The sequence below is a fragment of the Macaca nemestrina genome, chromosome 18, assembly GCF_043159975.1.
Source record: "Macaca nemestrina isolate mMacNem1 chromosome 18, mMacNem.hap1, whole genome shotgun sequence".
In the NCBI taxonomy this organism is placed as follows: domain Eukaryota; kingdom Metazoa; phylum Chordata; class Mammalia; order Primates; family Cercopithecidae; genus Macaca; species Macaca nemestrina.
Genome location: NC_092142.1, coordinates 55991809 through 56013130, shown reverse-complemented (window position 1 = coordinate 56013130; position 21322 = coordinate 55991809). Strand labels below are relative to the sequence as shown.

Genomic DNA, 21322 nt, shown 5'->3' with positions numbered 1-21322 from the left:
AATCCTTGGATCCAAAGGCTCACACCACAGGGGAGTAGAAAGTGGTGGGCTGGGAAGGGTAGTGGGTTGGGGGTGACCAAGGAATGTGTACCCCTTCCCCTTAACCCCCACCTCCTGATGCAGCCACAATTTTTGTCAACCACTCCTGGGCCAAACAGCAGTCACTGTCAGGTCAGCTGGCTGGGGACACCTGTTCTGGTCCAATTCTTTCATTTCATTGACTGGAGGCCTCCCAGAGAGGTGAAGGGGCATATCTGAGGTCACACAGCCAGTTTTGGGGAGACATTGAAACTCAAATCCCAGTCTCCTGGTGGCCTCGCCATGGCTCCTTCCACTCAACCTGTTACCTCTCTGTGTCAGGCAAGATGGGAAATGCTGGGAGACTTTGATAAAGGCTGACAAAAATGGTTCCCCGTGAGTCTGCAAATGCATGGAAGAGAATCAAAGGGAAAATAAATGGCTCCTATAAATATTTATGTCGAAATCTGGCACTATGACCTGCAGAACCAGTAGGGGCTCCGAGAAAAGTTCAATCCAGGGTTGGAAAAACAATAGTTAATTTTTTTCAAAACACTCAGCAGAGTTGAAAAACAGTGTGTTCCAAAACAAATAAGTTCCGTTGACTGAGTGACCATAGTTTTTATTCATTTCATTGTTTATGGCCTCGCTGTTAAAGCTTTTTTTTTTATTTAACAAAGCTATTATTATTGTTAAAAACATAGTATTTCTGACATCATGAATTTTTTTTTTTTTTTTGACACCCAAAGCCAAAACATTCTCTGTTTTTTGGACCAAGGACTCCTTGAGGTTTGAAGAACCAGAAAATTGTTTTCCATGTGGCTCTAGAAAGGCCAACATTCCCTAATGGATGCTTCCCCTTATCTGGAGTTAAGAACTGTCCCAGGGTCCAGCTCAACGGCTCGGAGGCAGGCCCATCCTCCAGGTCCCTCGGAGCAGGAGAGCTGTTCCCAGTCAGCTTGGCCAGGCCCCAGTCCCTCGCAGCAGGCCCTAAGGCAGTCAGACAGTGGGGCTTTAGAACAGCCTGGGAGGCCCAAGCCTTCTGGGCTTTGCAGTGGGATGACCTGAGAAATGCTAACATCCTTTGGGTTGTAACTCTAAAAAGGAGACTTCAGATCTCCTTCTAAATTCTACAGGTCTTTAGTCTCCTTCTGAAGTCTAAAGTGTAGGCACTGCAGCAGTCTTGGAGGAGGCTGACGAAACCCAAAGGTGTCTTTTCCTTCAGCCACCCCAGAGCCATTGGAAGAAGGCACAGGCAGTCATACCACCAAACAACTCACCTTTATGCTTCTTGGTTATGTCTAGAGCTGCAAATACCCTTTCGCTCAGCCTCACCCACTGGCATTCGATGCCAGTGCCCTTGCACCCTAGCTTTGGGGGCTCAAACACTGGGGATGTTCAATGTGTCGTGACCTGGATGCCTTCTGTGAGCCAGGTATAGGTCCTTTCTCCATCTCCCTTGTCCCAGCTTCTCTCCCACCTCCAACCCCACTCTTAACAGCCCCTCCCTGCCAGCCCCCTCTACCGCCTGCTCTTTCCATCTCTTGCAGGTGGCTCCTCCTCCCCTCTCCTTTCACCTGGTCTTGGGCTGGCTTGGACCTGCTCCTGCCTTTCTGATCCTTGCCAACCTTGCCATCTCTACATCCCTCTGTTCTTAACATCCTTGTCCTCTGTTCTTAACCATGCCTGAAATCTTACCCCTTGCCACTAGACTCCTTCAACCTTGCCCCTTCTTTAAAACGCTTTTTTTACTCTCCTGCCATCAATACCCCTCCTCATGTGTTCTGTCAATCCGCTTTTTTTCCCCGTAAGATGAGCTGGGAAAATGGCAATGACACCCAGCTCAGCCGGACTCCCTGTGCGTGGACAAATGCAGGGCACAACAGAAAGCTGGCCATACCTTTCAAATGTGTGGGTCCCCACCCATGAGTGGATCCCAAAGTCATTTTATTGGATTGCAACCAACAGAGAAAAATAAATAGAACAGAACATACTGGAGGACGTCCCCCAGGGAAGGGTAAGTATTGTTTTGTGACATTTTTGTTTTCGCCATTTCTGTGTGTGTGCGTTGCAAGTCTCAGTGTGAAATATATTTCTTACTGTGGGTTGCAACCAAAAAAGTTCAAAAAGTCCCTCGTCTAAAGAACAAATGAAGACATCAAAGACCCATTATTGAAGGTGACAGGAGTGAGAAATTTGCCTGGGCCGGGCACAGTGGCTCAGGCCTGTAACCCCAGCACTTTGGGAGACCGAGGCAGGTGGATCACCTGAGGTCAGGAGTTCGAGACCAGCCTGGTCAACATGGTGAAACCCCGTCTCTACTAAAAATACAAAAATTAGCTGGGCGTGGTGGCAGTTGCTGTAATCCCAGCTACTCGGGAGGCTGAGGCAGAAGAAATGCTTGAACCCGGGAGGCGGAGGTTGCAGTGACCTGAGATCGTGCCATTATACCCCAGCCTGGGCGACAAGAGAAAAAAAACTCCATCTCAAAAAAAAAAAAAAAAAAAAAAAATTGCCTGGCTGTGGAGGCTCAGAGAGAGCCCTGCATTCCTTAGAGAACCTGTAGGTCCTACAGGTGGGGCTGCCATTCTCCTACTGGAGGAAGCAGGGCATGGTTTAGGAACTTTCACCCAGGAAGGTCTGTAGAAACTGTCAAGATTCACACCCAGCATTTAGACTCCAATTTGCATACAAATCAAAGACTGAACTCTTAATTAATGGTCATCAAAATCAAAAGAAAGTGTTTAAAAGGAATAGGATCCTTTAGAGAGTTTTCCTTGCAGCTCCATCTGCTGTTTCTCTAGCCCATAAAATCAAGACCCAGAGAATGTGTCCCATGAAGTGGAGTCCAGCCAGATTTGGAAATCTACCATCTTTTTCGGTGAGATCATCAGATGCTGCCACTTAAAGTGCAACACAATATGAGTCTCATCCCTGTGGACTGGAGGCAGCCGAGTTCCAACTCATCCCACGCACCCAGAGCCGTGGACAGGGATGGCCAAGCCTGGAGTTACTGGCAGTAAAAGGTGAGCACGTTTTCCTGGTTTCCTCGGATCAGGATGACTGGAGGTCTGAGGTCCTGGGACAGGGTCTCCAGCCACGCCATATACAGAGAGCTGGGGCACTCCCCCTTCCTCCCTATGGGCAAAGTGCTGCAAAGCATGAAAAAGCGGCAGAGGAGAGATTACCATGGGGCCTCTCCACACGCCCAGCTCCTGGTTTGTTTTCAGAACAGCAAGTCTGTTTACTGTCCCTCAGAGCTCCTTCCACCCACCCTAAGAATGACCTCCCCACTTTCCGCACAAACATGACCCAGAATGGACCTTCTGCCATGAAGCATTTCCAAACAAAGCCATGGCCCACAAGCCCCGTGGGATCTAGTCCTTGCCAAGCCCACGACCTCACCTCCTCCCACCCTCGCCTTGCTCACCCCCGATGCCCTGTGGCTTTCTTTCCATTCCTAAAAAAACGCCAAGCTCACTTCTGCCTCCAACCTTTGCACTTGACGTTCTCCCCACCCAGCGGGAATAGCAGCCCCAGCTCTGCACCTGGTCACTTCCTTTGAGTCAGGCAAGTTCACCCACCTCCTTCCCTGGTCACTTCTCCAGGGCAGGCCGCCCACGCCTCTTCCTCACATCATCCCACTTTACTGTCTTCAGAGCCCTCCACAGCCCCAACAGCATCTTCTGATTTATGTGCTTGTCTCCCCACATTAGAATGTTCGCTCACAAGCAGGCCTGATCTGTCTTGTTCACTCCCCTTTTCCCAGTGCCCAGAACACAGTCTGATACAGTCGGGCTCAGTTATATATTTGTTAAGTGGGCGACCCTTTCCCATCAGGCCACCCGCCTCATGCCAGGCTTGCCTCTTCAGCCCTGTGCCAGCCTGTGGCCACAGCAATGTGATATGTTCCTGTTCATTCATTGTCCAGCTCAGTGTTCTTGTCCTGCCTCCTGCCCTGTGCAGGAGGCCCTGGGAGCAAGACTCCACCACTGCCTATGGGGAGGCCCCTTCTCTTAACTGTGCAATGCTGCGTGAATAAAAAGATGCCCTGGGAATGCTGTTCAGCCCTGTCTTCCAACTATTTCAGGAAGTGACTTTTCTACTATCTGGAGAATTCCAAAAATGCATTGGGATGGCCACAGCTGCCCAGCTCTGGGCTTCGGGAAGGTCTCTGAGCTCCAGCAGAGTCTCCCAGGTCCAGCTGGTGCCACGTGAAGTTGGAGCACCAGCACCTTCCGTGCGACTCACTTGAATGTCTGTTTTCCCCAAGTACATCCCCCTAGGGAATGGGCAGGGCCCGAAGCACGGCGCTCCTTCACAGCTGGGGGAACTGGGGCAGGAGGATGCTGGAGCGCTGGGATCAGAGCCGGGCTCTGGCATCTGAGTCGTGGCTTTGCCACTTCCTCAGCCAGATGACCTTTGCAGAGTTTCTCTTCTCTAAAGCAAGAACACAAAAACCTCCCTCTCAGGATGTTTGCGACGCTAAAGCCGGCAAAGCACACGCAGGCACAGCACAATGCCTGGCACACAGTGAGCGCTCCGTAAGGTCAGCAGCTGTCATCAGCACTTAGTACTGACCAGCACGTGACAGCTAAGCCAGTGGCGGCAAAGCTGGAACTTGAACCGAGGTCTTGGCATCTTCCCTCCGCAGCAGCCTCTGCTCACAGCAACTCCAACCTCCTCTGAGAAGGGTAACTGGGATCCTAAACAGCTATGTCATACTTGAAGTTCCATCCACAAAGCTTCACTTGGGACAAGCCCTACCCGCCTTTAAAAAGCAATGTCCTGGGCTGGGCGTGGTCACGCCTGTAACCCCAGCACTTTGGGAGCCCGAGGCGGGTGGATCACTTGAGCTCAGGAGTTTGAGACCAACCTGGGCAACATGGTGAGACCCTGTCTTTACAAAAAATACAAAAATTAGTTGGGCATGATGGCGCACACCTGTGGTCCCAGCTACTCAGGAAGCTGAGGCAGGAGGATCATTTGAGCCTGGGAGGTCGAGGCTGCGGTGAGCGTGATTGCGCCACTGCACTGCAGCCTGGGCAACAGAGTGAGACTGTCTCAAAACAAACAAACAAACAAAAAAGGTCTCAAAAATTAGGGAAGGCGGGTTGGCCCAAGGCCATTTCATTAAGCTATAGTCATCTGAGTTCAAATATTTAGTGACTTTCCAGGGGAAAGGGACATAGGACTACTGAGACCAAACTCTCCTGACCGATCAGTTATGCAAGAGGCAGACAACGCCATCCAGGAAGCAGTACATGATTTCAGGGACTGAATTCAGAAACGTCAAAGGCCACGAGAGAAATGGTGCCTGCATCATGGGGGTGGGGAACACCCATCACCCCTGCGGTGGACTTTTAAGCTTCAGCTGGGAGTTCCCTCCCCCAGCAGAGCCTGTCCACCTGTCCAAGAGACAGCTGTCTTTAAAATCACCCCGCCCCCACACCAATCACTGACGTGCTGTATTCCTGCTCATAGGATGTGCACGCCTTGAGCTACTAATCTTCAGAAATAAAGCTGTTCCAGAACAAAGGAACTTTTTTTTTTTTTCAAAATTACATCTCTTAGCCACAAAGAAAGGCGGCTTCAGATCTAACCTAGATGTGAAAGACAGCCCTGCATCAGAACCACAGTCACAAGCTCCAGATGCAATTCCCACTTCCTGTCTGCAAGCCCCTGGCCAAGCTGCTTAACTCCTCTGAAGCTGCTTCCTCATCTCTAAAGTAGGAGTGAGGGGGTGATTATAATAGAGTTTTGAGGCCAGGCACAGTGGCTCATGCCTGTAATCCCAGCATTTTGGGAGGCCAAGGCAGGTGGATTGCTTGAGCTCAGGAGTTGGAGATCAGCCTGGGCCAACATGGTAAAACCCTGTCTCCATAAAAAATACAAAAAACTAGCCAGGCCTGGTGGCATGTGCCTGTAGTCCCAGCTACTCTGGAGGCTGAGGTAGAAGGACTGTTTGAGTCCCGGGAGGTGGAGGTTGCAGTGAGTTGAGATCTCACTACTGCTCTCTAGCCTGGGTGACAGAGTAAGACCCCGCCTCAAAAACAAAGAAAATTATAGGACCAAAGAGGCCCAAAAAGAGAAACAACAACAACAACAACAACAACAACAACAACAAAAAAAAAAAACCAAAGAGGTTGCAGTGAGCTGAGATCCTGCCACTGCACTCCAGCCTGGGTGACAGAGTGAGACGCTGTCTTAAAATTAGGGCTTTGCAAATTCATAAGGCCTGATGCCTTGAGTATCATATAGAGGCCCAAGCCATAAAATGCAGTGTTGATTATTACTATTTTGATTATTGCTGTTTGGCTTTGAGGAGGGAGTGTTTTTAGAAAAAAAGAGGCATCTGGACCCAACAGGAATATGTTGCTAGGCTAGTCAAAGGTTGTTGGGCTCTTTATGAGGCTGGTTTATCAGCTGTGCTGGGGTAGCTGAGCTCAAACCTGGGGCCATTTGATAACCCACTGATTAGTGAACAGCAGTCGACCAAGTGCTGCCTCAAACCCGCTCTAGAAAATGCCCCAAGCATACTCTCCCAAATGCTAGACAATGTGATCTAATCATTTCACGAAGGCTTGGGAGATTTTTTTTTTTTCCCCCTTCCTCAGAATTTCTGGGCTCCACCCTAGAGCCTGGTCTGGAAGGCACTGAGGAACTTGCATTTTCCACAGTCCCCTGGTCGTTCTGATGAAGCAGACCCTCTGACTGAACTTGTAGAGAAACACTAGGCATGGCTCCAGGTTGGAGATTAGTGATGGAAAGATGCAGCTGCTCTGTCCTCCCGGTGGACGTGGCCCAATAGCTGGGGCCTCTTTGGGCAACAGCTGTAGCTACTGGCATGGGGTGGGACGCCCTGGGCAGGGGTCTTCTCTTGGGTCACTGGATTTATAATTACTTGTATCGGCGAACCCCACAAAGGCTGGTGGGTGGGGGATTGGTTTTCCCTGTGAGTTTGGGGGACGGTGGTGGGGATGGGGGGTGGGAAGGGAGAGATTCCAATAGATGGTCACCTCCTGGGATGAAATTCTTCATCTTATGGCTTAAGAGACTGAGAGACTGATTCTTTTTTTTCTTTTTCTTTTTTTTTTTTTTTTTTTTTTTGGTACAGACAGGGTCTCACTATGTTGCACAGGCTGGTCTTCAACTCCTGAGCTTGATCAATCCTTCAGCCTCAGCTTCCCAAAGTGCTGGGATTACAGGCATAAGCCACTAAGCCCAGCTGAGATTGACTCATTTTAATGACAAATAAACTTAGAATCACAGCATGTTAGCATGAAAGAGAATCTTGGAAATACTTTTGTTAACTATTTATAATTAGGGAAACTGAGGCTAGAGAGATATGGGGTCTTACCCAAGGCCACACAGTGGGCTAATGGCATAGATAAAATGCCCACATGCCTCTCTGAACAGAGGTGGCACGTCAAGCTGTGGTCTGGCACACCCATGCACACCCACCAGGCACCATACCCAAGGAAGAGTCTGGGGAGGCATCCCAGGACGAAGCCATTTCCACTGTCTCGCACTCGGACCCAGCCCTCACCCTGGACCAACCTTGCCCTAGGAACATTCTCTGCTAGGTGTTGGCAAGAGGTCTGGAGATAAGCTCAGCCCCTTTCCTTATCGCTGTTCTCCAAGGAAACATGGAGCACTTTCTTTGTACAAAAAAAAATGTCCCTAAAGCCCCAGGAAGCATTGTTCTGGGCGGAGCCAGCTGCCTCAGTGTGCAACCAGCACAGTTACATGGGGCCTTCTGCTCAGGAGGGTCCCTTGTTTGTCTAATGCCCTGCTGTCACCATCTTGACATTCTTTTTTTTTTTTTTTTTAATGCCTTGTTTAAGTCACACAAGAAAGTGTTGCAAGTGACAGTTCAACCCGATTGACTACACTATAAATTATATCACTATCTGCGGCCGGGCACCATGGCTAACGCCTGTAATCCCAGCACTTTGGGAGGCTGAGGTGGGTGGATCACCTGAGGTCAGCAGTTCGAGATCAGCCTGGCCAACATGGTGAAACCCCATCTCTACTAAAAATACAAAAAATTAGCCGGGTAAGGTAGCAGTATTTGGGAGACTGAGGCAGGAGAATCACTTGAACCCAGGAGGCGGAGGTTGCAGTGAGCTGAGATCACACCACTGCACTCAAGCTTTGGCGACAGAGTGAGACTCTGTCTCAAAAAAAAAAAAAAAAAAAAAAAGTTATATCACTATCTGAGAAATAAATGCAATCATTCTTTAAAAAATAAATAAAGCACACAATGGCATTAGGGACATCAGGGCATGAGGAATACTGTGTCCCAGGGGCAGACTGACAATGGTCTGTTTCTGGTCTGTTGTTAGACTTCTGTGCTCTTACACTCATCTGCTAAGAAGGGTTTGCACACTGCATAGGATATTAGGAATCACGAAGAATTCTGCATGCTCTACTGTCTACTGGCACCTAGGCAGTGACTGGGAAGAACAGAAACTATAAGTCAGAACCATTTGCTACAGTCTGAATATTCATGTCCCCCCAAAATTCACACGTTGAAATCCATATCCCCAGGGTGATGGTTTTAGGAGGTGGGGCCTTTGGGAGATGATGAGGTTATGAGTGGAGCCCTGTGACCTATGAATAGGATTAGAGCTCTTATAAAGAGGCCCCAGAGAGCTCCCTGGCTCCTTCCACCAAGTGAGGACACAGCAAGGAGGCCCATCCATGAGTCAGGAAAGCAGCCCTGCCTCCGACTCTGAATTTACCAAGCTTCGATCTAGGACTTCCCAGCCTCTAGAGAAATACATTTCTGTTATTGATAAGCCCAGCCTATGGTATTTTGCTATACCAGCCTGAATGTTCTAAGACATGATTCCTGAAAGCTGCTTTAGTGTATGGAAGTAGCGTTTGAGTATTATCCAAGCACGATTCTAGCTCTGTCATCCAGGCTGGAGTGCGGTCGCACGATCTTGGCTCACAGCAGCAACCTCTGCCTCCCAGGTTCAAGCAATTCTCCTGTCTCAGCCTCCCGAGTAACTGAGATTACAGGTGTGCACCACCAGGCCTGGCTGATTTTTTGCATTTTTAGTAGAGATGGGGTTTCACCATATTGGCCAAGCTGGTCTCAAACACTTGACCTCAAGTGATCCACCTGCCTTGGCCTCCCAAAGTGCTGGGATTACAGGCGTGAGCCACCGCACCCAGCCCCAAGCACGTTTCTAATTGCCTGAACCACTCTCCTGGTGACAAAATTCCGCTAACTGGTAAAAGCAAAAATTTTACCTCTGTCCTGTCAATGAAGAGTAATTGGTGCTAGTGCCTTTTGAATTCTCCTGGGCATCTTTTTTCACGTGAGAGTTTTTAGTTTATTAATCTTCTTGTAGAAAATCCACAATGGCCGCAGATAACATCACTGCCGCCCCTTTACTCCTTTGGCTGTGATCCAATCTCCAGCCCACCTTTTGCCACCAACAGTGGCCTTTACAGTCCCCGTAATTTCCTTCATTCTGTTCTTGCGTTCCTTTCATTGTTTTTTTGAGGTCTTTTTCTTCTCACACAGGCCATGTCTTTCAAGTCTATGTTTGGGTTTACTTTTCTTTGCATAATCCAAGGAATCATAAATTATGCCAAAGCTAGTTGTTTTCCCACCACCAAAATTAGTTCTAAATCCAAATGCATAGATGATATTCAGTGTGGTCTTGTACATTTTGGCTAGTTTGTCCTGAATTTCTATCTCAGGTATTGTTGCCTTCCCAGGTGAAGGACATAGATGACCATTTGTTTCCTCTGAAGTAGTCAGTTGGTCATGACCTTCCTAGTTTGGATACTTACTGATTCATTCGTGATGGCGGTCAATCCTCAGACAGCCAGGGAGGAAAAACCCTCATGGACATCTTAAGACAGACTGGAGGTCCAGAAACCTCCAGGTCAGGTCTCCAAACTGGTTGCTTAGCTGCTAGCGTTTGGTGAGACCTAGAAGGATGCATATCCTCAAGCTTTATCTACTTATCTGCTAGAAGCCATTGGCCATTTTCAGTCTGAACCCATTTGCTGTTTTGATCTTCTCAAAGGGGCACTTACACTACCTAAAAGAAACATTGCCGGTGCTCTCCTGAAAGAGGGTATTCCAGACACAGCAGTGAGGGATGCATGCAGCTTATATAGTACTCAAGCAACAGAAGTAGTGGGAACATAAGTTTGAATTGCTTTTATCACCCTCAATGGACCACTTGTTCTGAGGTCTCCTCTCATGAATCTAAGATCCTTAAATCCTGGCATCTGCCGTCCAGATCAGATGGTGACAAGTCTGGGAATGGGTTCTATCACCAGAGCTGAAGGATCCCTCCTATCTGAGCACATCTTCCTAGAACAGCGTGTGGTGACAGGTTTTTGGGGACCTTCTTGCCAGAGAAAAGCAAGCTTGATGAGGCACTTGTGGTTGCTCTCCAAGGCAGGACGCATTTTGCAGATTTATGGAAACGTTGAAACAGGTGAATGTTGAAAAATGATACCCTGAAGTTTCATGCCCACATCATCATCTGTCTACATCAATGAACAACCTATCATCAGTTGTGTTGAACCCCCACCCCTCCTCCTTTCCACCACCATGAGATTTTTTAAAAAACAAATTCCATACATCCTATGTGAGAATGTAAGGGAGATTGCTTTGAAAGGGAAGGCCACATCTTGACCTTCTTAATATATTCTGTGCAAGATGCCCCACATTTTCGTTTTGTCCTAGGCCTTGCAAATTGTGTAGTTGATCCTAGCTTCAGGATATGAACAAGCAGAGTCCACGGACGTTTCGGCTGTTCTGCAGAACCTGGCATCTTCAGTCCAGGTAGATGATGACAGGTCTAGGAGTGGGTTGCACCACCAGAGCCGAAAGATCCCTTCTGTCTGATTCCCAGGTGGTTGGCCCCCAGGAAATGCAGGAGAGGCCAGTTACTTGCCTTGGCAAAGACCCCTTGTCCCCTGAGCTGAGGGCTTGGCTGCTCATGTTCTTCTTCTTTCTTTCTTTTTTTTTTTTTTGAGACAGAGTTTCACTCTTGTTGCCCAGGCTGGAGTGAAATGGTGCGATCTTGGCTCACTGCAACTTCTCCCTCCCAGGTTCAAGCAATTCTCCTGCCTCAGTCTCCCGAGTAGCTGGGATTACAGGTATGTGCCACCATGCCCAGCTAATTTTGTATTTTTAGTAGAGACAGGGTTTCTCCATGTTGGTCAGGCTGGTCTTGACCTCCTGACCTCAGGCGATCCGCCTGCCTCAGCCTCCCAAAGTGCTGGGATTACAGGCGTAAGCCACCGCGCCTGGCTGATCATGTTCTTCTTACACGCCTCAGAGAGAGCAGAGCCACCCTGAGACCTTAGGTGCATAGCTGTCACTTCCATCCCACATTCTGCTTGCTCAGCCCTGGCTAACACACCCCAGGGGTGGCTCAGAACTGGACATGGGTCCAGTAGGAAGAGCCAGGGCTGGGGTAGGCCTCTGTTTCTGTTGCTCAGGCTTGGAACCAACATCAGTTGGGAATGGCCGATAGCCAAGGAGGGCCAAGTGATTCCTGAACAACCAGAAGTCAATGTCCCTCTGGAAAGAGCTGGGTTCCCTCTTTGCCAAGTGAAATTTGGTAGGAAAAGGCAGCCAACAGGAAAAAGCAATGACAAGGGGCGGTCACTGATGCCTGGGACACATGAGGCCCTCGACCTCTGCCAGCTGGAGCTCAGGTATAGGCCGGGCTCAGACCCAGCCACGTGCTGAGAATCACCAGGGCTATGTTTATGGGAACTTTGGCCCTTCTGCTTCCCAGGGGAAGGCTCGGGTCCTCTGTGGTGCCCCCGCTGAGCCCCTTCCCAGAGCTGAGACACCTGACTCTTGACAGACTGGTCCTCCCACCAGCCAGGTACTACTTACATGACGATGAGAGCAGCGTCTCGGGAGTAATCCAGCAGAATCTCATTCAGCCTCACCTGCCGAAGGGACTGGGCGGGAGAAAGTTGAGTAGTCACTTTCCATATCCTCAAGGTCACTTGACCCTTCACCACGTCCATGGCCTCGTTAATATTTTCAACTGGATTAATGATTTACTTGTAGACTCTCCTGCCTCATGAATTCGTATAGACTCTCCTTCCTCCAGGAAGAAGGGGACCCTCAGAGTAATGGAGCACCAAGCTCACCTCCGCCAAGAAGCCTTCCGTGGTTTTTCCTTGCCTGACTTTATGGCCATAACCAGCAGGGTAGAGGGAAGAAAGAACACCTTACTAGGTTCAGATCTCAGCTCTCACATTTCGTAGCAGAGAGAACTTGAACAAGTCAGGTTGCCTCCCTGGCCTTCATTGTCTTCATCTGTAAAATGGGTATGATGGTACCTTCTCCAGGGGAATTTGGGGAGGATCAAATGAGACAACCTATGGAAAAGCACCTGGCAGAGGGCCTGGTACATGAAAAATACTCTAGAAAAGACAGGTGAGCTAGGAGCCGAGACAGGTCGCCCCACTTCTTCTGTAACAGAGTATTGGAAGGTCTCCTTCAAACATGAGGTTTTATTCAGCATTTTCCAAAGAGCCAGATGGCTGTGTGGGCCCTTTGGGGCGGGGTCTCAGGGCTGACAGATTAGGGAAGTCCCCAAAGCTTGAGTGGGACTGGGTTGGGGGTGGGAGACTCCTTCCAACCCAAGGCCTATCTCAAATTGTTCAGAAATGATTGACACGCAGGCACTGATCATGGACGGATGCCTTATCCTGGAGACCAGGAGACCGAAGGGAAGGGAGTTCACCTGGGTAAGGGATTCTAGACCTTGCACTGTAGTTATAGTTATTTGGGGCGCACAAGTCCTTGCTGTGGGAAGTGTCCTGCACATCATAGGATGTTTGGCAGCATCCCAGGTCTCTCCTCACTGCCTGACAGTAGCAACCCCCACCCCCGAGTTGTGACAAGCAAAAATGTCTCCAGAGGTTGCCAAATGTCCCCCAGGGGGTAAAATCTCTCGTGGTGGAGAATGATTGACACTGGGGGTAGAAGTGGGACCCGCCCCCTGACCCCATCGCCCGCACTCCTAGAGCCCACTCCACCTTGACACGGTCACAGCACGGCTACAGGAGGAGGCCACACCCTCTCTTAGCCCTTAGAGTTCTGAAGGTGCTGTCCAGGAAGAGGCACCATGGCTCTGAGCTGTGGCAAGGGTAGGGTCTATAGAGGCTAAGCAGGGAAGGTCAGGCAGCTGTGGTGGCACACAGGACAATTTTTTTTTTTTTTTTTTTGAGACGGAGTTTCACTCTGTTGCCCAGGTTGGAATGCAACGGCACGATCTTGGCTCACTGCAACCTCTCCCTCCCAGGTTCAAGTGATTCTCCTGCCTCAGCCTCCCAAGTAGCTGGGATTATAAGCGCCTGCCACCATGCCCAGCTAATTTTTTTTTTGTATTTTTAGTAGAGATGGGGTCTCATCATGTTGGCCAGGCTGGTCATGAACTCCTGACCTCAAGTGATCTACCTGCCTCGGCCTCCCAAAGTGCCAGGATTACAGGGGTGAGCCACCACGCCTGGCCTAACAGGACAGATTATACCTTGGCTGTCACCATGAGTCTCAGGAATCTCTTCCACTCGGCATAGAGGAAGTGGGGAGGAGAGGGAGGAGGACTCTGGGCAGTCATGCCCACTGCCAGAGCTCACTCAAGATTGGCAGGACCAGGCTCCCAGGTGAAGTATAGCACTGAGCTCCACAGCCAGGTTACTCAGCAGCCTAAGCGACCGTGGTTTGAGGATCCCTCAGGGGCCGGAGTGGAAGGCAGGGTGGAGGATTGAGGGGAGGGGCTGGGGGAGCTCAAGACATGTGGGACACCCGTCCCTGACCCAGTGATGTGTTGTGTTTCCCACCCCCACCCCTCTCCCCCACCTTGACTCTGTTCTTCCTCATCTCCTCATCTGAGATCTTCCAGGGGCAGTCCCGCCGCATCTCGTTGACAGTGGCCTCATCCTTGAAGCCATCATTCAGACGGAAGGGTGCAATCATGTCCTCAAACCTCTTGGTGCTGGGGACGAGAGAGTGGGTTGAGGCCGGCTGAGATGATAACCCCATCTCCAGGGGTGCCAGGTCCCTGCAGGGAGCTGGCAGTGGTGCCACAGCTCCCATTTTCAGGCTGAAACCCATCAGACAGTGCCATTTACAAAGTAGCCTCCATGTTGAATTCAGCTCTGAAGGCTGGGTCTGGCATCCAACTGGACTTTCACAAGTTGTTCACAACCACTGACCTGCGACCCACTCGACCATCCAGCAGGTATTTACAGGGCATGATTCTGTACCAGGCTCCACCCTACACAACAGTGACCAGATCAGATTGTGTCCCCAGTCCTCACAGAGCCACGGTAATAAGCAAGTAGTAAATAAATGTGAAGTGGAAGCTTTATGAAGGGACAACCAAGTACTGGGACAAAGAATAACGGGTGGGGAAGGCCCTTGTGGGACCTGAGGAAGTCTGTCCTTGCAAAGCCGGCTGTGCACGGGACAGGGGGTGCTGAAGCGAACAGAACTGAACGTGCAAGGCCCCGAGGCAGAGCGTGTTTGGCTCATATGAGGAGCAGTGAAGGAGCCTGTGTGCTGGAGCAAGGTGAGTGCAGGGAAGGGTGGGAGGAGGTGAGGACAGGCAGGCAGTGAGGGCCTAGTCGGGCAGGGCTTCCCTATCTGCTCCAAGTGAGACCAGAAGCTGCTGGTGGGTCTTCTGTGCGACATGATTCACATCATTAAAGATAGAGATTTAGGGTTGGGGCCGGGCACGGTGGCTCACACCTGTAATCCCAGCACTTTGGGAGGCCGAGGCAGGTGGATCACCTGATGTCAGGAGTTCAAGACCAGCCTGGCCAACATGATGAAATCCCATCTCTATTAAAAATACAAAAATTAGCCAGGTGTGGTGGCACACGCCTGTAATCCCAGCTACTCAGGAGGCTGAGGCAGGAGAATCGCTTGAACCTGGGAGGCGGAGGTTGCAGTGAGCTGAGATGGAACTACTGCACTCCAACCTGGGTGATGGAGTGAGACTCTGCCTCAAAAAAAAAAAAAAAAGAGATGTAGGGCTGATCGGCATTCAGATGATGCCATCTGCTATCTGAAGCCACGGGGATGGATGCGCTCACCTGGGACAGAGTAAAGGGAGAGAAGGGAAGAGGGTCAGGGCCGAACCCCAAGGATGCCAGCAAGGGCAAGTGAGGTCAAGGAGGAAGAGCCAGCAGAGGAACTGGAGGAAGGGCCCCTGATGCAGGAGGAAACCAGCGGAGGGTGTGTCTTGGAAGCCAAAAGAAGCACGATCTTAAGAAGGATCACTGTCAAGTGCAGCTGAAAGGTGGAGAGAGAGGACAGAAACGAACTCCGTGGGTGTGGCAACGTGGAGGTCACTGATGATGCTGGCAAGAGTAGTCTCAGACAGCGGGGGCAGTGGGTTGGAAGCGAGAAGATTAGGGGAGGGGAGGAGGCGTCGACAAAGTGCAAACATCTTGGAGTCTGGCTGTGCCAAGGAGAGAAATGGTCCAGGAGCTGGAGGCAGATGAAAGGTCAATGGAGGGGATTTTTAAATAAGATGCTAGGCTGGGCGTGGTGGCTCACACCTGTAATCTCAGCACTTTGGGAGGCCAAGGCAGGGGGTCACCTGAGGTCAGGAGTTTGAGACCAGCCTGGCCAACATGGTGAAACCCCGTCTCTACTAAAAATACCAAATTTAGCTGGGCACAGTGGCGTGCGCCATTATCCCAGCTACTCGGGAGGATGAGGCAGAAGAATCGCTTGAACCTGGCAGGCAGAGGTTGCAGTGAGCTGAGATCGTGCCATTGCACTCCAGCCTGGGTGACAGAGCAAGATTCTGTCAAATAAATAAATAAATAAACAAATAAACAAACAAACAAATAAATAAATAAATATCAGATGCTAGATGGGGTCTGTATGTTGCTCCTGCTGTCTCTTCTGCCTGGAAGATCTCACCCATCTCTTTTTGATCATCGAGGCCAGCCTTTCTCAAGGCTTTGCTTTTCCACCAACAGAGACAACCCTACTCTCCTTGACACCCTGATCTGTCTCTGCAGCATTGCCACTGCCCTTGGCATGCACCAGCCTGCAGCTATGCTTGGAGGATGGGGCTGCAGATTCCTCATCTCTGCCTCTGCAGCACCGAGCACAGCTCCTAACAAATGGTTGGAGCCAATGTATCCATCACTATTACATAGCTCCTTTCTGCTTGTCTTGATTTCCTTCCCTGTCCGTGGGGGACATCATTATGGCTGGGAGATGTAAGAGAAAAGTTAGGGCTAGGAGGTCAGGAGGAGACATACTTTAGTGAGGAGAGAGTCCTGGAAAACCTCATGCACACTGATTGACTAAATGCAAATCCCATTTGTAAGTGTCTTATTTGAAGAAGATGAAGTTATACCATTTGGAAAGCAAACAGCCCCTGCTGAACCTACCATTGGTCATTGCTACAAATTCACACAGGGGTTTGCTTAAAGTCTGTGCTCTTGCCCTCGCGTGGAAGGAGGAAGGAAGCTGTTGCCCAGGTCACTCACCATTTCCCCACTCCCAGCACCAATGTGTTAACACAACGTCAGGGGCTGCAGTGGCCTTGCCCAGGGTCCCCTCAGCCCCAGGGAGGGGACATGCCCCGGCCACAGCCACTGCAGAAGTTGTGCCCTCTGACACATCTAGGAAGGGCTTGGAGGAGAGCCCCTTGCTCCCAGCTTATCCAGGAAAAAGGGGGCAGCCGGCAGAGGGGTCTTCAGGCATACAGCTGGCCCTTCTGCCTGGAAGCCACAAAACAGAACTTACCGCTCAGCCCGAGGGTTCTGGTTGATGTCAGGGAGGATGTGGACTTCATGGAATCCCAGTCGGAACTTGCTCAGCAGAGAAATGATCCTGGAGGACACATGGAGAGGTTTATTGTTATTACATTTTCTTGAGACAGAGTTTTGCTCTGTCTCCCAGGCTGGAGTGCAGTGGTGCAATCTCGGTTCACTGCCACCTCTGCCTCCCAGGTTCAAGCGATTCTCATGCCCCAGCCTCCCAAGTAGTTGGCATTACAGATGTGTGCCACCGTGCTTGGCTAATTTTTGTACTTTTAGTAGAGACAGGGTTTCGCCATGTTGGCCTCAGATGATCCTGCCTCGGTCTCCCAAAGTGCTGGCATTATAGGCAGGAGCCACCATGCCCAGCCTGAGAATTTTAAAAATTTATTCATTCATTCAACTCATTTTTACTGAGCACCTACTGACTACATAGCAGTGAGGAAAACAGATTAAAGCCTGCCTTTGTGGAACATAGGGGTAGGGGCAGACAGGAAATGAATACCCATAAAATGGGGTAGATGATGACAAGTGAAACGGAAAAGTAATTGACCAGACTTTCCCAAGTATCTGGTGGCCATCTCTGTACCAGTGCACCCCAAATTTTCACATGTCTACGCAGCTGCTGAGGATCTTGTTACCATGCTGACTCTGATTCAGCTGGTCTGGCGTGGGGCCTGGGATTCTGCATTTGTAATACACTCCCAGGGATGCAATGCTGCTGGTCCACAGACAACACTTTGAGTAACAAAGGTCTAAGGGACAGGAAAGTTGAATAAAGGAAATTCTAGAGTGGCTGAGGAAGCAAAGATAACACACAAGAAACTAGGTACAGAACCAGGAGTAGCAAGACAGACGGCGCTGCCTTTGCATCTAACAGGGAAGGAGAAGCCCACTGTGGTGTGTAGCCATCAGAGAAGACTTCGCAGAGGTGGCAATCTGGCTGGATGGTGAATGAGGGGTAGGACTGTTACAGGCCAAAGCGGGTGGGGCAGGGGAGGGTCTACACTGAAATCACCCAAGGAGCCTTCAAAACAATATACCTGCTGAGCGCGGTGGCTCAGCCTGTAATCCCAGCACTTTGGGTGCTGAGATTACACCTGAGAATACACACTTGCTGAGGCAGATGGATCACCTGAGGTCAGGAGTTTGAGACCAGCCTGGCCATCATGACAAAATGCCATCTCTACTAAAAATACAAAAACTAGCCAGGTGTGGTGGCATGCACCTAAAATTCCAGATACTCGAGAGGCTGAGGTAGGAGAATTGTTTGAACTCGGGAGGTGGTTGTTGCAGTGAGCTGAGATTGTGCCATTGCATTCCAGCCTGGGCAACAGAGCGAGACTCCATCTCAAAACAAACAAACAAAAAACAATACAACTGGCAGGGCATGGTGGCTCACACTTGTAATCCCAGCACTTTGGGAGGCCAAGGTGGGCGGATCATGAGGTCAGGAGATCAAGACCATCCTGACTAACATGGTGAAACCCCATCTCTACTAAAAATACAAAAAAAAATTAGCTGGGTATGGTGGCAGGCACCTGTAGTCCCAGTTACTCAGGAGGCTGAGGCAGGAGAATCACTTGAACCCAGGAGGCGGAGGTTGCTGTGAGCTGCGATCACTCGACTGCACTCCAGCCTGGGTGACAGAGCGAGACTCCATCTCAAAAAACAAAACAAAAACAAACCAACAAACAAAAAAATACACCTGCCTGAGCCCTCCCCCACCCCCTTGCCCACCATTGAGTCAGAAGCCCGGGGAAGGACGTGGTTTTGGCAATGCCCCATGTGATTCCGATGTGCCAGCCTGGTTAGGGACCACTGGACTGGTTGGTGGGGAACAGTCAAAATGAGGGAAAGCATCAGGGTGCAGGGGGTGAAAAAGGGCAGTGAGGAGCTGGCTGGGATGCACGGAGTGTGCTGGGAGAGAGGAAGAAATGGGAGACAAGCCTGGAGGACCAGGCTGGGGCCTAGCAGTCAAGCCGCTGCTGGTCCCTGATCTTGGGGAGTGAAATTTTGAAAGCAGAGCCGTGGGTAGATTTGCTTGGTGTGCAGTAGCAGCGGAGGCTGGCAGGCCTGGGCTGTGCCTAGGCAAGGGCAGCATAGATCTGCCCCAGGATTATGTAGAGAGCAGAGGATGTGGCCCATCAAGGGACAGAGGGAGGCAGAGGAAGGGTTACATAACCCTCCCGCCAAGGGCATGCTGTTGACCCAGGCTGCCATAGCTTTAAGCTATACCAAACCTACTGAACCCAGCTTCCATTCAGAGCCAGCACAGGAAGCAGAGACTGCAGAGCAATCTCGTATCTTATTTATTTTTTGGAGATCACAGAGAAGTCAAATGCTGCTTTTCCTAAGCAACACTTTCCTTAGCATTGCTGAAAAGGGGCTTTCCCGGGAGAAGTTCTTAGTGGGGGTGAGGAGAAAGCAATAGATTGCTGGGTTTCCCTTAACTCACCTGCAGGTGACTAGAGAATGGAGCATGGGAGGCCATCCTGGCATAGGACCGGGTGGTGTGGGCCGGGAGATCCCCTCCTACTATGACCCTGGGGCATCACAGCCAGGATAGTTGCAAAGGACACTAGCGACCGGGCAGGGGTTCTTCTCTTCGGCTAATTAACTGGATGACTTTGGGCAAACCACCCCATCCGTCTGCACCCTTCAGCCGACCTCCAGCCTACCATCTCCCACCTCACCTGACCTTGCTCAAAGCAGCAGCTGCCCGATTCCACCTGCCGACACCTGTCAACTCCATACTTGTGTGCCACCTGCCTCACTATTTACTTCCTTTTCTGTTTAAATCAACTCACATTCTCAGTTAGACACTTTTTTTTTTTTTTTTTTTTTGAGATGGAGTCTTGCTCTGTCGCCCAGGGTGGAGTACAGTGGCGCAATCTTGGCTCACTGCAACCTTCACCTCCCGGGTTCAAGTAATTCTCCTGTCTCAGCCTCCTGAGTAGCTGGGACTGCAGGCACATGCCACCATGCCAAGCTAATTTTTGTATTTTTAGTAGAGGTGGGGTTTCACCATATTGGTCAGGCTGGTCTTGAACTCCTGACCTCAGGTGATTCGTCCACCTCGGCCTCCCAAAGTGCTGAGATTGCAGGCATAAGCCACCACGCCTGGCCCAAACTTAGATACATTTCAAAGGGAAATTTTATATCATGAGTTTATTTGTTTAAATTTTACTTTATTTTTATTATTAAAAAATAGAGACAGTATCTGTTCTGTCACCCAGGCTAGAGTGCAGTGGTGCAATCATAGCTCACTGCAGCCTTGATCTGGGCTCAGTGATCCTCCTGCCTCAGCCTCAAGTAGCTAGGACTACAGGCACATGCCACCATTCAGTTAATTTTTTTTAAGTTTTTTGGTAGAGACAGGCTTTCACTATGTTGCCCAGCCTGGTCTCAAACTCTTGGCTTCAAGCAATCCCCTGCCTTGGCCTGCTGCCAGAGTGCCAGGATTTACAGGCAGAACCACTGTGCCCAGTGGATTTAAAACATCACAGTTTTAAACAGAAAACCAGCACCTCTTGCCAGGAAGAGGTGACCAATAAAACCCATGTTGATAAACCAGGGTCACTAAGTTCTGGCCAGATGCCATTGCCTGCCAAGCCCATGTGTGCAGTCTACTCCTCTTGCTCAGGGAGACAAGCACAGGTTACCAAAGGGAAGGACAGGCCAAGGCTAAACCAGGACCTTCTGCAGAATCAGCCCCAGAATTAGAGGAGAATTAAAAGGACTTCTCACCAAAAGACTCAGTGGTATTTGTTGCCTCAATCCCTGGCCACTAAAGTCACCTCTTGTCTCACCAGAGCTTGCATCCCATGCATTGGGGACATTGCCTTAAAGCAGGGGCCCCTGACTGCCAGGGCTGCCAAAAGGTACCAGCCATGGCCTGTTAGGAACCGGGTGCAGGGCAGTGAACGAAGCTTCATCTGTACTTACAGCCACTCCTCATCGCTTGCTTTACCATCTGAGCTCTGCCTCCTGTCAGATCAGCAGTGGCATTAGACTCTTAGAGGGCCATGAACCCTCTTGCAGGATCTTAGAGAGCCAAGAACCCTCCTGATGATCTGTCACTGTCTCCAATCACCCCCAGATGGAACCATCTAGTTGCAGGAAAACAAGCTCAGAGCTCCCCCCGATTCTACATTATGGTGAGTTGTATAATTTTTTAATTATATATTACCATGTAATCATAATAGAAATAAAGTGCACAATAAATGTAACAAGCTTGAATCATCCCAAAACCACTACTCTCTCCCTAGTCTGTGGAAAAATTGTCTTCCACGAAACCGGTCCCTGGTGCCAAAAGGGGTGGGGACTGCTGCCCTAAAGGATTCTAGCCCCTACTTCATTTCTCAGGAGGAGACATGTTCTCCATCCTTCATTTCCCTGTTTCAAAAAATTATATATATTTAAATTTTTTAATGCATGTAAAATATTTATATAAAAATTTAAAATATTGGCCGGGCGCAGTGGCTTACACCTGTAATCCCAGCTC

At 49.9% G+C, this 21322-nt stretch overlaps 1 protein-coding gene and 1 pseudogene across 13 annotated transcripts in view; both read right to left on the bottom strand.

Moving 5' to 3' along the window:
* LOC105494041 (solute carrier family 12 member 3) overlaps positions 1 to 21322 on the bottom strand; it is a 65377-nt gene that overhangs the window by 14771 nt on the left and 29284 nt on the right. For 4 of the 13 annotated variants that reach the window (XM_071084574.1, XM_071084575.1, XM_071084577.1 and 1 more), the window contains exons 23-26: positions 16802 to 16888; positions 13889 to 14024; positions 11909 to 11976; positions 1916 to 3170 (exon numbers count right to left, since the gene is read on the bottom strand). In XM_071084574.1, the coding sequence (XP_070940675.1) occupies positions 3029 to 3170; positions 11909 to 11976; positions 13889 to 14024; positions 16802 to 16888 (433 nt within the window). In that variant the 3' untranslated portion in view covers positions 1916 to 3028. The other 9 variants (XM_071084571.1, XM_071084578.1, XM_071084572.1 and 6 more) reach the window with 6 other exon arrangements.
* Positions 7831 to 10461, bottom strand: LOC105494108 (small ribosomal subunit protein eS24-like; annotated as a pseudogene).